The 12,511-nt window shown below is 42.3% G+C and overlaps 1 protein-coding gene across 1 annotated transcript in view; it reads left to right on the top strand.

The window, feature by feature from the left end:
• The window catches only part of LOC311135612 (UV radiation resistance-associated gene protein-like), a 152,957-nt gene that overhangs the window by 8,060 nt on the left and 132,386 nt on the right, over nucleotides 1-12,511 (top strand). The window contains exons 2-3 of the mRNA XM_084169625.1: nucleotides 6,132-6,249; nucleotides 6,927-6,961. Of these exons, the coding sequence (XP_084025751.1) occupies nucleotides 6,132-6,249; nucleotides 6,927-6,961 (153 nt within the window). The remainder of the gene's footprint in view (nucleotides 1-6,131; nucleotides 6,250-6,926; nucleotides 6,962-12,511) is intronic.

Genomic DNA, 12,511 nt, shown 5'->3' on the forward strand with positions numbered 1-12,511 from the left:
CCAAGTACTAAGTCATGTTTTGCAGAGGGGTCAAATACTTATTTCCCTCATTAAAATGCAAATCAATTTATAACATTTTTGACATGCGTGTTTCTGGATTTTTTTGTTGTTATTCTGTCTCTCACTGTTCAAATAAACCTACCATTAAAATTATAGACTGATCATGTCTTTGACAGTGGGCAAACGTACAAAATCAGCAGGGGATCAAATACTTTTTTCCCTCACTGTATATGGGTAAGAGAGTCTAGCTAGCTACATTCTCAGATATTACACATTTCTAATTTTGTCAGAAAGTCATTTTCAAGTTAAAGTGGACTGTTAGCTAGCTAGCTAGCTAATGTTACATGTATGATCTGTGTAGTAATATTATTCGTATCGAATGGAAATGTCTGCTCTACCCAAAATTACAACCAAATAATTGCAGCATTACCGCAAAAATGGAAAAGGAAAGTGAGGAACTTGTCTGTCGGCCTTGCATTAAAGAATATAATTGGTTAAAGAAAATTGTGATAAATGAAAAAGCATACCAGTTTCATTTAAGGACCGAAGGATTGACAGCCGTCCCATATAGATTGTAGAAACAATGAGAATAGAAAGGTTCAGAACTTTTGTAAAACATCACAGTACAGTTGAGAAATATATGGCAAATAGAAATCCAATATGGATGGTGTTAAGAGATAGATGGGAGGTTTTGAATGGAGCTGAAGGATGGGACTAATAACAACAACTAATAACAACAAGATAACTAATGTAAAGCATACTGTGTCCATAATAAGTATATCGGTTATAGGTTGAGAGCGTTTGTGAAAGAGCACAGTTAGAAAAATATGGTATATAGAAGCAAACCAGATGGACATCATGAAAATGATCGGAGGAAGTTCAGGAGTAAAAACAAACAAAATATAATTATTGTAGAATTTGTCCATAAAATGTATATAGTATGTATGGGCTGGAAGTAGAGGCCTAAGCGTTGTTGTTCACTAGTTTACTCCAATTGGGGAAGGGGTGGTGGGGTTGGAAAGTAATGAAGGGAAATATAATTTAAAAAAGGATGTATGTATGTGTGCATGTGTGCATGTGTGCATGTGTGCATGTGTGCATGTATGTGTGCATGTATGTGTGCATGTATGTGTGCATGTATGTGTGTATGTATGTACAGTGGGGAAAAAAAGTATTTAGTCAGCCACCAATTGTGCAAGTTCTCCCACTTAAAAAGATGAGAGAGGCCTGTAATTTTCATCATAGGTACACGTCAACTATGACAGACAAAATGAGAAAAAAAAATCCAGAAAATCACATTGTAGGATTTTTAATGAATTTATTTGCAGATTATGGTGGAAAATAAGTATTTGGTCAATAACAAAAGTTTCTCAATACTTTGTTATATACCCTTTGTTGGCAATGACACAGGTCAAACGTTTTCTGTAAGTCTTCACAAGGTTTTCACACACTGTTGCTGGTATTTTGGCCCATTCCTCCATGCAGATCTCCTCTAGAGCAGTGATGTTTTGGGGCTGTCGCTGGGCAACACAAACTTTCAACTCCCTCCAAAGATTTTCTATGGGGTTGAGATCTGGAGACTGGCTAGGCCACTCCAGGACCTTGAAATGCTTCTTACGAAGCCACTCCTTCGTTGCCCGAGCGGTGTGTTTGGGATCATTGTCATGCTGAAAGACCCAGCCACGTTTCATCTTCAATGCCCTTGCTGATGGAAGGAGGTTTTCACTCAAAATCTCACGATACATGGCCCCATTCATTCTTTCCTTTACACGCATCAGTCGTCCTGGTCCCTTTGCAGAAAAACAGCCCCAAAGCATGATGTTTCCACCCCCATGCTTCACAGTAGGTATGGTGTTCTTTGGATGCAACTCAGCATTCTTTGTCCTCCAAACACGACGAGTTGAGTTTTTACCAAAAAGTTATATTTTGGTTTCATCTGACCATATGACATTCTCCCAATCCTCTTCTGGATCATCCAAATGCACTCTAGCAAACTTCAGACGGGCCTGGACATGTACTGGCTTAAGCAGGGGGACACGTCTGGCACTGCAGGATTTGAGTCTCTGGCGGCGTAGTGTGTTACTGATGGTAGGCTTTGTTACTTTGGTCCCAGCTCTCTGCAGGTCATTCACTAGGTCCCCCCGTGTGGTTCTGGGATTTTTGCTCACTTGTGATCATTTTGACCCCACGGGGTGAGATCTTGCGTGGAGCCCCAGATCGAGGGAGATTATCAGTGGTCTTGTATGTCTTCCATTTCCTAATAATTGCTCCCACAGTTGATTTCTTCAAACCAAGCTGCTTACCTATTGCAGATTCAGTCTTCCCAGCCTGGTGCAGGTCTACAATTTAGTTTCTGGTGTCCTTTGACAGCTCTTTGGTCTTGGCCATAGTGGAGTTTGGAGTGTGACTGTTTGAGGTTGTGGACAGGTGTCTTTTATACTGATAACAAGTTCAAACAGGTGCCATTAATACAGGTAACGAGTGGAGGACAGAGGAGCCTCTTAAAGAAGAAGTTACAGGTCTGTGAGAGCCAGAAATCTTGCTTGTTTGTAGGTGACCAAATACTTATTTTCCACCATAATTTGCAAATAAATTCATTAAAAATCCTAGAATGTGATTTTCTGGATTTTTTTCCTCATTTTGTCTGTCATAGTTGACATGTACCTATGATGAAAATTACAGGCCTCTCTCATATTTTTAAGTGGGAGAACTTGCACAATTGGTGGCTGACTAAATACTTTTTCCCCCCACTGTGTGTGTGTGTGTGTGTGTGTGTATATATATATATATATACTGCTAAAAAAAATAAAGGGAACACTTAAACAACACAATGTAACTCCAAGTCAATCACACTTCTGTGAAATCAAACTGTCCACTTAGGAAGCAACACTGATTGACAATACATTTCACATGCTGTTGTGCAAATGGATAGACAACAGGTGGAAATTATAGGCAATTAGCAAGACACCCCCAATAAAGAAGTGGTTCTGCAGGTGGTGACCACAGACCACTTCTCAGTTCCTATGCTTCCTGGCTGATGTTTTGGTCACTTTTGAATGCTGGCGGTGCTTTCACTCTAGTGGTAGCATGAGACGGAGTCTACAACCCACACAAGTGGCTCAGGTAGTGCAGCTCATCCAGGATGGCACATCAATGCGAGCTTTGGCAAGAAGGTTTGCTGTGTCTGTCAGCATAGTGTCCAGAGCATGGAGGCGCTACCAGGAGACAGGCCAGTACATCAGGAGATGTGCAGGAGGCCGTAGGAGGGCAACAACCCAGCAGCAGGACCGCTACCTCCGGCTTTGTGCAAGGAGGAGCAGGAGGAGCACTGCCAGAGCCCTGCAAAATGACCTCCAGCAGGCCACAAATGTGCATGTGTCTGCTCAAACGGTCAGAAACAGACTCCATGAGGGTGGTATGAGGGCCCGACGTCCACAGGTGGGGGTTGTGCTTACAGCCCAACACCGTGCAGGATGTTTGGCATTTGCCAGAGAACACCAAGATTGGCAAATTCGCCACTGGCGCCCTGTGCTCTTCACAGATGAAAGCAGGTTCACACTGAGCACATGTGACAGACGTGACAGAGTCTGGAGACGCCGTGGAGAACGTTCTGCTGCCTGCAACATCCTCCAGCATGACCGGTTTGGCGGTGGGTCAGTCATGGTGTGGGGTGGCATTTCTTTGGGGGGCCGCACAGCCCTCCATGTGCTCGCCAGAGGTAGCCTGACTGCCATTAGGTACCGAGATGAGATCCTCAGACCCCTTGTGAGACCATATGCTGGTGCGGTTGGCCCTGGGTTCCTCCTAATGCAAGACAATGCTAGACCTCATGTGGCTGGAGTGTGTCAGCAGTTCCTGCAAGAGGAAGGCATTGATGCTATGGACTGGCCCTCCCGTTCCCCAGACCTGAATCCAATTGAGCACATCTGGGACATCATATCTCGCTCCATCCACCAACGCCACGTTGCACCACAGACTGTCCAGGAGTTGGCGGATGCTTTAGTCCAGGTCTGGGAGGAGATCCCTCAGGAGACCATCCGCCACCTCATCAGGAGCATGCCCAGGCGTTGTAGGGAGGTCATACAGGCATGTGGAGGCCACACACACTACTGAGCCTCATTTTGACTTGTTCTAAGGACATTACATCAAAGTTGGATCAGCCTGTAGTGTGGTTTTCCACTTTAATTTTGAGGGTGACTCCAAATCCAGACCTCCATGGGTTGATAAATTTGATTTCCATTGATAATTTTTGTGTGATTTTGTTGTCAGCACATTCAACTATGTAAAGAAAAAAGTATTTAATAAGATTATTTCATTCATTCAGATCTAGGATGTGTTGTTTAAGTGTTCCCTTTATTTTTTTTAGCATTGTGTGTGTGTGTGTGTGTGTGTATATATATATATATATATATATATATATATATATATATATATATATATATATATTATATAAATATTGGCGCTTATAGGACCATTTGAAATCAAAGGCCACTGAGACTGTAAAACCAGAATGTGATTTTTACAATTTTTTTCTCTGTCCCTATTATAATGATAATGTTTATGTTTGGACCAATTCAACCTTTTCACTTCACAGTACGATGACCAGTATAGGCCTAGTCCTACCGTACCGTACAAAGCCTACAGTAGCCAGACCAATATGCTCTGCTGGAGACCCTCTTTGCTATAAATTAGCCTGTTCAGAGAAAAGTCCACTGACTTTTTTTGGGGGGCGGGGTTTTGCTGAACAAGCTGTGTTTTTTTGTTTCCCGAGGGCCTTAATCTTATAGGGAATCCCATGACTTAGATTTATCCCTAATGCCTGTGGTGGTGGAAGCTCAGTGTGGGCTGCTGTAGATTGAAGAATGCAGATCAGGTGAGGGCCTTGGCCGGCCGTTGACATAGAAAGTCTTACTAATGCTCTGACACGCTGCCCCTAATGGGGGACCTCATTCAATGGCCCCTCTTATCACAGGTCTCATGTCATGTCCCATGGTCATTTTCTGGACTTACCCCCCCTCCCCTCTCTCAATGATGAGGCTTTTTCTTTGGAGCCATTATTTTTATAGATGCAGTCCTCCGTAAAATAAAGTATTCTTCAGTTATTCAGTTAATCTACCCTTTTTTGACTGGCCGTAACTGAGCCTTTCTATTCAAGCAGGTTCCTTTTATTTTAGGCTACTTCTCAATTTTTTTGAAGGGTGGACTTCTGACTGATATCCATCCATGGTCATGTTCTGTCGGTGGAGTGGAACACATTTTATAGAGCTGAGGCATCATGGGTCAACTCTGATTTCAAATGGAACGCTTGTCTGCATCTGCGGTCAGTTTCCAGATGTGAATGCTTCAGTAATTATTATTATTATTATTATTTTTTTTTTTTACAAAAATGTTGATAGTAGATAACGTGTGACTAACCAGATACTAGGGTCCGGACGATACCAGTATCGCGATACTCGTTAGTGTCGTGGCAAGGAAACAAAACACGAAGTGGGTTTAACTTCTTTAGGAAAACAGCCCTAATGTTATTTGTTGTCATCCAGAGTCACTTATTTTTTCTCAAGCTATACCACACAATATGCTACATACAGCAGGTTTTTAAAGGACCAAAGAGTTTTGTCTGCTTCGTGTTTTCATTTTTGCCATGGAAAAAATATTGCGATACTGGTATCAACTTGGCCCTGCCAGATAGACCAAGTTATCTCCAACCGAGCTACTGTATTCTAAAAGGACGGTTTATTTTTTACATGAGGATGTACTTGAGCCTAATGACTTTGCTATCTGAAATTGTGACTTCTGCTTGACTGCATTATTTTCTCCTGTGAGAACTAGCCTAGCTCATCGTGTAACAGTTTTGTAAGTCGATCTGCATCGATTTGGATTGTGTAACAGGATGAGACTCTTGAAGGCGATAATACAGTTGTAAAAGGCATTGAAGCTGACCCAGACAAGTAAAAGCTGCATCCCAGTCCTACATAATTTAGATTTAGGCTACCTCTGGTTGTGGGCAGATCATTAGGCTAAATGCTTTCTCCTGCTCCCTGTCCCTGACCTCCATCTCTGCCTCCCTGCTTCTTCTATTTCTCGTCTCTTTTTCCTGACTATCTCACCATCTGCCTCTCTCTCCCTAACAGAGGCGGTTACGTCATCTCAGAAGTATCGCAGCCCGCAACATCGTCAACAAGAATGGCTCTCCACTGTTGGACACATATTTTACCCTTCATCTCTGCTTAGAGGACTGGATATCCAGAGGTCAGTACAGTACACCCTCTTTCAGCTGTCTCTAACACAGTGTACCAGGCCACTGCACTAATACCCCTTTCACACTACTGAGCCCAGTCAGTCCACACTACAAGAAACATGTCTTTAGGCCTGAATCCTAACTTGAGATCTGTGCACATAACTTGAGTTTTCGAGAAACTCTTCCATTGACAACAATGCAGGATTTACGCAAAAGTCATGGAAAGATGCAGACATCTTAAATTACGATTCAGCCCTTAGTGCGAGAGCCCACTTAGGCCTAAATGTTCAGCACTAATGTGCACTGCTTTAGGCTACTCTCACAAGTGGAAGAAAGGTCAGAGTTGCATTACAAAGTGTAGTTAAATGCACAAGGGCTTGGTTTGTTAGGGGACGCTGATGCTCCAGTAAATTAGGCCTTTCACTTTTGGTTTGAGGGCAAATCATTTCATTATAAGTCAATATCGAAAAATGGCCCAGATCGAGCCTAAACCTCAGGGCCTTGGCTTGCTGTTGTCAGGTAATCCTGACTGGTGTTGGATCTTCACAAGTGTCGTTTAAGCTTTTGTTTGTTTGTGTGTGTGTGTGTGTGTGTGTGTGTGTGTGTGTGTGTGTGTGTGTGTTTATTCAAGGTATGTTTGAGAAAGCTTTAAAATGAATTTAACCAGTTTTTTCGCCTTCCCTTGCAGACTTTTACAAGAGTGAAGTCATTAGAGATTCATTGGTGAGTGTCATTTTTTTTCAAAAGAACAAACACGTGTTGGCCAGAGCCTACATTCATTTGCCAAAGAAGGCTGCCTGGCCTCACAAAAAATGACTATAGAACCAGCTGTGGAATGTCATAGTAATCCATTTTGTGTGGATTTTGTTGTATGATTTGTCTGCTCACATCTTTGGAAGCGCGGTACCGGTTATATGCCTAGTTCCATTCAAAGGGCCCAAGAATAGAAACAATTGACGGCACTGCCAGCCTATAGGCTTATCACTACCCCTGTCCTGGTTTACGCACTCTGCCACGCCCACAACGTGTTTGTGTGTGTGTGAGAGAGTGAACAGTTGGCACTTTCTCCAGTGCTGCTGTGTGGAAAGAGGGCATGCTTCCTCCATTTCCCCATTGCGGAGGAGTAGTTCCTGCCAGCCAATACATGGACTCAGGTCCGCTGCCTTGGTGTTTGTCTCTAACACAATCAAGTCAAGTAGGGGACCTTTCACTTCCTCTCATCTATCAAAACAGTTGCTGAAAGAACACTAATATTACCTAAAGTAACGTGACCAAAAAAAGAACTTGTTTGGTTGAATTCAGACTTGGATGTATTGACGTTGCACAGGTTGGCCACACCAGGATAGTGTTGTGACCGTGACTCTGATTGCTTTAAATGTGGGTCATCACTGATACACACTGTGTCAGCAAGCTCCCATCTCCTTGTCTCTATAGCTTCACAGAGGGTACAGCACAGGGGTTTACTGTACTGTATGGTCTCTTATTGACAGCTGTGATAGGATGCATATGTGCAATAAGACCAAGAACAACAGAAAACAGTCAACGTCACTGTTCTTGGCATGCACTAATCTCTTTCTTCATGTTGTACCCCAGTCATATAAACAACAGACAGGAAGGTGGAAAGCAGCCTTGTAGCAACACACTGTATGAGACAAGGGGAAACAAACTGGCTTACATCAACAACATATGAATAAAATATGCACAAGCTTCCATTGTACTATTTTGTCTCTGTCGCTCTGTCTCTCTGTGTGTGTGTAAACCTGTTCATAGCAGGGCTGTCATTGTGTTCTGCAAGACACCATTCAGCAAAATCAGATATTGCTGAAGGCTTTCTCAGCTATGGCACTATTAACACAACTTCCTTGGATTCAGTCTGAAGTTTCCATATTTTTAATTTCCCCTTTAGCAGGGAAACGATTGTCCTCACTGACCGTTGTTAGATTTGGTCCTACACCCTACATGCAACAGCAGCTGCTACTCACTCCCTTCTCTGCATGGAGTCTATGATGAATGCAGCCAAGTATAGCAGCAGACCATTACTAACAGGCCAAATGCAGAATCATGAGCTGGCCTAAGCTCTTTTCCAAGCCTACCTTTCCTTTACTTTCCAGGGCCCTAGTCTGTAATGTACTGCAGATGAAGCTCAGGATTGTGTCTGGCAGAGATCTGAAATCTGCCTTTGTATTGAAAACGTCAGCATTCCTCTGTGACCTTTGTTCTCTAGTGTTCTTATCTGTTTCCCCTTTGTCTTCTCTAGTATGTCAAAGGAGCCTTCTCCTTTCTGCCTGCTCTTCCTGTTATGTGGAGGAACATGGCACACGGTACACCCCCCCCTCCCCCACACACACTTTTTTTGGTTACTACATGATTCCATATGTGTTATTTCATAATTTTGATGTCTTCACTATTATTCTACAATGTAGAAAATAGTAAAAATAAAGAAAAACCCTTAAATGAGTAGGTGTGTCCTAACTTTTCACTGGTACTGTGCCTTTGGGAAAGTATTCAGACCCCTTGACTTTTTCCACATTTTGTTACATTACAGCCTTGTTCTAAAAATGTCTGCAGCATTGAAGGTCCCCAAGAACACAGTGGCCTCCATCATTCTGAAATGGAAGATGTTTGGAACCACCAAGACTCTTCCTAGAGCTGGCTACCTGGCCAAAGTGAGCAATCGGGGGAGAAGGGCCTTGGTCAGGGAGGTGACCAAGAACCTGATGGTCACTCTGACAAAGCTCTAGAGTTCCTCTGTGGAGATGGGAGAACCTTCCAGAAGCACAACCATCTCTGCAGCACTCCACCAATCATGCCTTTATGATAGAGTGGCCAGACGGAAGCCACTCCTCAGTAAAAGGCGCATGACAGCCCGCTTGGAGTTTGCCAAAAGGCACCTAAAGACTCTCAGACCATGAGAAACAAGATTCTCTGGTCTGATGAAACCAAGATTGAACTCTTTGGCCTGAATGCCAAGTGTCACGTCTGGAGGAAACCTGGCACCATCCCTACGGTGAAGCATGGTGGTTGCAGCATCATGCTGTGGGGATGTTTTTCAGCAGCAGGGACTGGGAGACTAGTCAGGATCGAGGGAAAGATGAACGGAGTAAGGTATAGAGAGGTCCTTGATAAAAACCTGCTCCAGAGGGCTCAGGACCTCGGACTGGGGCGAAGGTTCACCTTCCAACAGGACAATGACCCTAAGCACACAGCCAAGACAACGCAGGAGTGGCTTCGGGACAAGTCTCTGAATGTCCTTGAGTGGCCCAGCCAGAGCCCGGACTTGAACCCGATCGAACATCTCTGGAGAGACCTGAAAGTAGCTGTGCAGCAACGCTCCCCATCCAACCTGACAGAGCTTGAGAGGATCTGCAGAGAAGAATGGGAGAAACTCCCCAAATACATGTGTGCCAATCTTGTAGCGTCATACCCAAGAAGACTTGATGCTGTAATCGCTGCCAAAGGTGCTTCAACAAAGTACTGAGTAAAGGGTCTGAATACTTATATAAATGCAATATTTCTGTTTTTAATTTTTTATAAATTAGCACAAATGTCTAAAACCAGTTTTTTTCTTTGTCATGGGGTATTGTGTGTAGATTGATGAGGAACAAAAAATAATGTAATCAATTTTATAATAAGGCTGTAACCTAACAAAGTGGAAAAAGTCAAGGGGTCTGAATACCCTCCGAATGCACTGTATATGTATGTGTGCTGCGGAGATGGTTGTCCTTCTGGAAGGTTCTCCCATCTCCACAGAGGAACTCTGGAGCTCTGTCAGAGTGACCATCGGGTTTTTGGTCACCTCCCTGACCAAGGCCCTTCTGCCCCGATTGCTCAGTTTAGCCGGGCGGCCAGCTCTAGGACGAGTCTTGTTGGTTCCAAACTTTTTCCATTTATGAATGATGGAGACCTCTGTGTTCTTGGGGACCTTCAATGCTGCAGAAATGTTTTCGTACCCTTTCTCAGATCTGTGCTTCGACACAATCCTGTCTCGAAGCTCTACGGACAATTCCTTCGACCTCACAGCTTGGTTTTTGCTCTGACATGCACTGTCAACTGTGGGACCTTATATAGACAGGTGTGTGCCTTTCCAAATCATATCCAATCAATTGAATTTACCACGGGTGGACTCCAATCACGTTGTAGAAACATCTCAAGGATGATCAATGGAAACAGGATGCACCTGAGTTAAATTTTGATTCATAGCAAAGGGTCTGAATATTTATGTAAATAAGGTATTTCTGTTTTTTTTATACATTTGCAAACATTTCTAAAAACCTGTTTTTGCTTTGTAATTATGAGGTATTATGTGTAGATTGATGAGAAAAACAACAACAGGGGTCTGAATGCTTTCCGAATGCACTGTACATAGGAGTGCCAAAGCCCACAAATCCTACCATACAAGGCAAACCATTCCATTCTACTTGTAAATAGTATGTTATGTAACATTTCCCAAATTGGTATTTTTTTATTACCATTGCAATTGTACACACATTGATGTCAAACATGCCTAGCCCAATGCTCTGTCGCTGATGACTTGGATGAATGCAGGAGCAGGACAAAACACCCTTAATAGCCTTACAGCAACAACCACATTTCCTTTGATAGTCTATAAATGTCCAGATTTTGGAATCAAAGTTTGTTCACAACATTATTATTGTTGTCCTCCATGGGTTTGCTTTAATATACAGTACATGTATGCTTAGCGCTACCAATAGGGGGAGACATTTGAACTTAGCTGCAGGCGCGCGCCTCATACATTGGAAGAAAATAAACAGGAAAAGAAGCCCAGTGAAAAAATGTCAATTGTCCGTGTCTCCTTTTTCTCCTGTTTTCAGGTTTGTAACATTTATAAGTATGTTTTCGTTTCAGAAATCTAAAGATAACATGTTTATCTACATTTTGATGTATAATTTGATTTTTTTTGACTGAGTGAAAAATGAATAAAATGTTCCCCTTCGTATGAGTGTAGCCAAGCTAAACTAGCTTAATTTTAATGTTATGTAGCTAGCTAAATCAGTGAGACAAGATGTCGTCTCGGATTAAATCTATTTTCATTATAAACATTTTGGCTCATAAATTGTTTTATTTTTGAGAAACGATGGTTCGTATTAAGTGTATTTACATGAGTGTTAATGAACCATGCTAATTATATGTTATATAATTACACTGTCAAGAAGCATTATGACCATCCTGTGTCGCTTTACTTGGACTAAGAAAATGCACTTTATGACACTGTCAAGAAGCATTATGACCATCATAATCATATAAGCCAGGTAGTCCTATCACGTACATGCCCTTATGTTAATCATCAGTCAAAAAGAGGGTGTCTTGTCCTTCTCCTGAAATCTGCTCCTACATTCATCCCAGTCATCAGCACAGAGCACAGGGGTAGGTGCATGTCTGACATCAATGTGTGCGCAATTACAATTATAATTTAATATGGTCAATTTCAGAACATTTTATATAACATAAACATACTGTTGACAAGTAGGCCATAGTGTAATGGAATGTATTGCCTTGTGTGGTAGGTTTTGTGGGTTTTGACACTCTTATTTAGGTGTCATAATAACCAGCCATAGAATAACGCAATATACACTACCGTTTAAAAGTTTGGGGTCACTTAGAAATGTCCTTGTTTTTTAAAGAAAAGCAATTTTTTTGTCCATTAAAATAACATCAAATTGATCAGAAATACAGTGTAGACATTATTAATGTTGTAAATGGCAATTGTAGCTGGAAATGGCTGATTTTTAATGGAATATCTACATAGGCGTACAGATGCCCATTTATCAGCAACCATCAGTCCTGTGTTCCAATGGCACGTTGTGTTTGCTAATCCAAGTTTATCATTTTAAAAGGCTAATTGATCATTAGAAAACCCTTTTGCAATTATGTCAGCGCAGCTGAAAACTGTTGTGCTGATTTAAAGAAGCAATAAAACTGGCCTTCTTGAGACTAGTTGAGTATCTGGAGCATCAGCAATTGTGGGTTAGATTACAGGCTCAAAATAGCCAGAAACAACGAACTTTCTCCTGAAACTCGTCAGTCTATTCTTGTTCTGAGAAATGAAGGCTATTCCATGCAAGAAATTGCCAAAAAACCGAAGATCTCGTACAACGCTGTGTACTACTCCCTTCACAGAACAGCGTAAACTGGCTCTAACCAGAATAGAAAGAGGAGTGGGAGGCCCCGGTGCATAACTGAGCAAGAGGACAAATACATTAGAGTGTCTAGTTTGAGAAACAGACGCCTCACAAGTCCTCAACTGGCAGCTTC

The sequence above is a fragment of the Coregonus lavaretus genome, assembly GCF_964263955.1.
Source record: "Coregonus lavaretus genome assembly, chromosome: 10".
In the NCBI taxonomy this organism is placed as follows: domain Eukaryota; kingdom Metazoa; phylum Chordata; class Actinopteri; order Salmoniformes; family Salmonidae; genus Coregonus; species Coregonus lavaretus.